Source organism: Vicia villosa, linkage group LG6 (assembly GCF_029867415.1).
Source record: "Vicia villosa cultivar HV-30 ecotype Madison, WI linkage group LG6, Vvil1.0, whole genome shotgun sequence".
NCBI classification, from domain to species: Eukaryota; Viridiplantae; Streptophyta; class Magnoliopsida; order Fabales; family Fabaceae; genus Vicia; species Vicia villosa.
The window spans coordinates 73883759-73886949 of record NC_081185.1 but is presented as its reverse complement, the minus strand read 5'-3'; the positions used below and the strand labels follow the sequence as shown (position 1 = coordinate 73886949).

The window sequence follows — 3191 nt, the reverse complement described above, 5'->3', positions numbered from 1 at the left end:
CTATCTCCAAATATTGTTCCTAAAACATAAATAAACTTACACACTCATCATTATAAACAACATTACCATCACCAATATGATAACAAACAGCCTCATTTTAAATGATGAGAAAAATATTTAAAAATGTACTTTTAGGCAGATTATAATTATACAATCCAAAGATAACTACAAAATAATATTCGGAGAAGTTTCAGATATTATTCACGCTAGTGGTTTAATGTATTGTTTGGCCTAGGGAGGATCACATGTACATAATAAAAATTGTGTTGCCAAAACAATGGTTGATATCATCAGAAAATAGTTGGATGTTTCAGCAACAATAATTCTTCCCAATGGCTCTCTTACACAAATAGGAGTACAATTGTAAAACAACATATTTGGCGGTAAATTCTATCGACACTTACAAAGTAGTCCAAAAGAGGAACCAATAGAGCCATAAACATCTTATACCAAATGAGCACTAAAACAGAAGAAAATATAGCTCCAATAATACTTTTTCCTTACTTCCTACCAAGCCATCAACCTCAATAATGCCTTATGTGCTTGAAGTTGATTGATGGTGCGGTCCTGTGATTCAAAAAAGACCTATATTAGACTGGAGATTGAAACATCAAAATACAAAATGTAGATAAAAAGTAAAGAAATTGGTTTCAACCTTGATGCCTGACGACAAGCTCGTACCACAAGTGACAGGACAGTTATGATTCTAGATACTACTGCAATATCATTATCAGGACAAAAATAAATTAATCCCCACTTACAAAAATTGGAAATACTTGAACTGGCATAAGCAAAACTAAACCATAAGTTGGAAGGTGAGTTGACAATTATGACAAACATGCATTCAGCCAGTTACAAATACGTTCATTAGTTATAACAAAGTTTTGAAGTAAACAAAAACATTATTAGTTTCAAGAGAAACTAATGTTTTTCTTTTCTCATATAAGTATAAATCAGTCCAAGTCAAGAGATATGTCACATATGTGTCACCAACCCATTGACATGTTTCTGGCATTAACATTAGACTCTTGTCTCTACCACTTTTTAACATTATCCCAAATTTGAGGACATCTTCGTACTTTAGTTTTGTATAAAATGGTTTGAAAAGACATAACAAATAAAAATCATTCAAGAGTTACTAAATTTCCTTTTGGGAGGATCGACTTCTAGTCATAATAATAGTAAATAGTAATAATATCAAAACAAAGAAAAAACATAAATCCTAAGCCACTGAAAAGAGAGTACCCGCACTAGCTAAGATTTTAAAACATCATACATGAAACTACAACAAAAAGAAAAACCAAACAATTAAATCATTGAAGAGAAACTTACTTTGGACAGGTCGAAACCAAGCTTTCAACATAATCCTTGGTATAAAACCACAATATCTCGGTGTGCTTTGAAGTAATTTCCTCTACTATATTATATCTCCAATTATAGAGAATTGCCTGTTGGTTGTAAAAACCATCACCTTCTTGATTGCTTGCAATAATCAGTGTGTCGTTACTGTCAGAAAAATACAAAGGAAACAGAAACAATTGAGAACCATATGCCAGCCAATCATCAATGCCATCGTAAATTTGAAGACTTTGAAAACTAATGCTGAGGAATAAAGTCCAAGACTCTCGAACTCCAAATTCCATCATCTTCCATATAACAAAATGAGTTCCCTTGGCACGGTGAGAAAAACAAAGACAGTCCATCAACACATTTACAGATGGCTCGACAGGTGGTACTTCAACAAAACCCCGAGGTGGCAACAACTCCTGGTAAGTCTCCGTGGCAAGATTGAGCGAGACAATCACAAATTGCTCGATGGTAATATCATTCCAATCATATTCAGACTTATTTCGAATAGCCAACCAGTTAATAGTACTACTTATATAAACACCACTATTCATAAATGGGTAACGGCCGGGACTACTAGGATGAAAACCGAATGGAACCGTTGGAAAACAGTCAATGTTTTTCCAAACATTGTCACCCAAACTAAAAACTTTTACCTTGTTTGGAGAGAATGCCACCACCTTATAAGAGTTGGCTGAAACATCATAACCAAAAGCCAACCTCCAAAAGTCAGTTAGATAACCTAATTTTTCAGATAATGTCCTCGTGGCTGGGTTCCAAAAACGGAGCCAGAATATTTTATTCTTGGTAGCCCAAAAACCACCGAGCAAGCAGAGCAATCCATTACATGAACCAACTATCTTCCAGCAATCCATATTCCTCAATCGGTAGCGAGACTGAGGACCATAGGAAACAGTGATACTCCTCAATCGATAGTTGCTAGTGATGAGCAATGGACTCTCTATCAAATCAGTTACGGTAAAGGGTACGACGCAGCAATCCCAATCCTCGTCAGGCATAGACCATTCTGGTGTCAGTAAGAAGTGGGTGTTTTTTGGCGATCGCTGAAGGTGCAATTTAGCAAAGGCGGGATCGGAGATTAGGGTTTTCCATGACTTACAAACACATTTCATTTGCATGAGAGTTTTGACGGGAAGCCGCGAAAGAATTTCTGAGATGAGTTCATCAAGGAGAAATAACAGTGATGTCGGAGCGCCGTTTAAATGCGGAGACTTCGCTGGAGAGGAATTCATGAACGGCGATTGAGTTTGTGCCGGTTAGAACGCACAGATGTTCTTGAAATGGAAATAGACAGTATTGAAGTTGAAACCCTAGGAGGAGGATTTGCTGCCTTTACTATTGTGTGCCTTTGATGCCTTTACTTCATTTAGGAGACAATTAAGTAATTAAGTAATAAAAAGAATTGTTTTGAAGAGAGATAGAATGGTTAAGAAAGAGATAGGGAAAGTCATGAAAGACACCAAAATTGAAAGGTAGCTGATCCTTGTCTGACATTTGTGAGTTGCGAAAGTCTTTTGTTTTTCGTACAATTTTTTTTATTAAATGGAGGGTCGAAGTTTAGAAAAAGAAAACTACCACGAAACTGAACATAAAATTGATTTTTTTTTATTACATGGAGGGTTGAAATTTAGAAAAAGAAAACTACGACGAAACTGAACATAAAATTGTCAAATGTAACACACTTTTAAACTACCGCGATAATTAATATAATGTTCAGAGTAAACATAAAAACAAGGATGTCACAATTTTAAAATAACCAAAACATCAAAATCGATTGTCATGCTTCACGAGGAACGAAATGCCAATTTTTAATAAATCATGTT

The 3191-nt window shown here is 35.3% G+C and overlaps 1 protein-coding gene across 2 annotated transcripts; it reads right to left on the bottom strand.

Moving 5' to 3' along the window:
* Positions 1-281: 281 nt before the first annotated feature.
* LOC131611654 (F-box/kelch-repeat protein At3g23880-like) lies at positions 282-2868 on the bottom strand. Of its 2 annotated transcripts, XR_009287073.1 has the most exons (3): positions 1333-2868; positions 656-716; positions 282-567 (listed from the first exon to the last, which is right to left on the bottom strand). XR_009287073.1 is itself a non-coding variant. In XM_058883581.1 (2 exons), the coding sequence occupies exons 1-2, from the start codon at positions 2598-2600 to the stop codon at positions 525-527; spliced, it is 1311 nt and encodes a 436-aa protein (XP_058739564.1). In that variant the 5' UTR covers positions 2601-2868; the 3' UTR covers positions 282-524. The 2 variants fall into 2 exon arrangements, 1 of the variants encoding a protein (XP_058739564.1); XM_058883581.1 differs by lacking the exon at positions 656-716.
* Between the last annotated feature and the right edge of the window lie 323 nt (positions 2869-3191).

Bases quoted from the DNA above. Each gene is read 5' to 3' on its own strand.
- LOC131611654 (XM_058883581.1), bottom strand. From the start codon at position 2,600: ATGAATTCCTCTCCAGCGAAGTCTCCGCATTTAAACGGCGCTCCGACA. The intron at 568-1,332 runs GTAAGTTTCTCT...TTTGAATCACAG, and splicing joins TTGGTTTCGACCTGTCCAAA to GACCGCACCATCAATCAACT.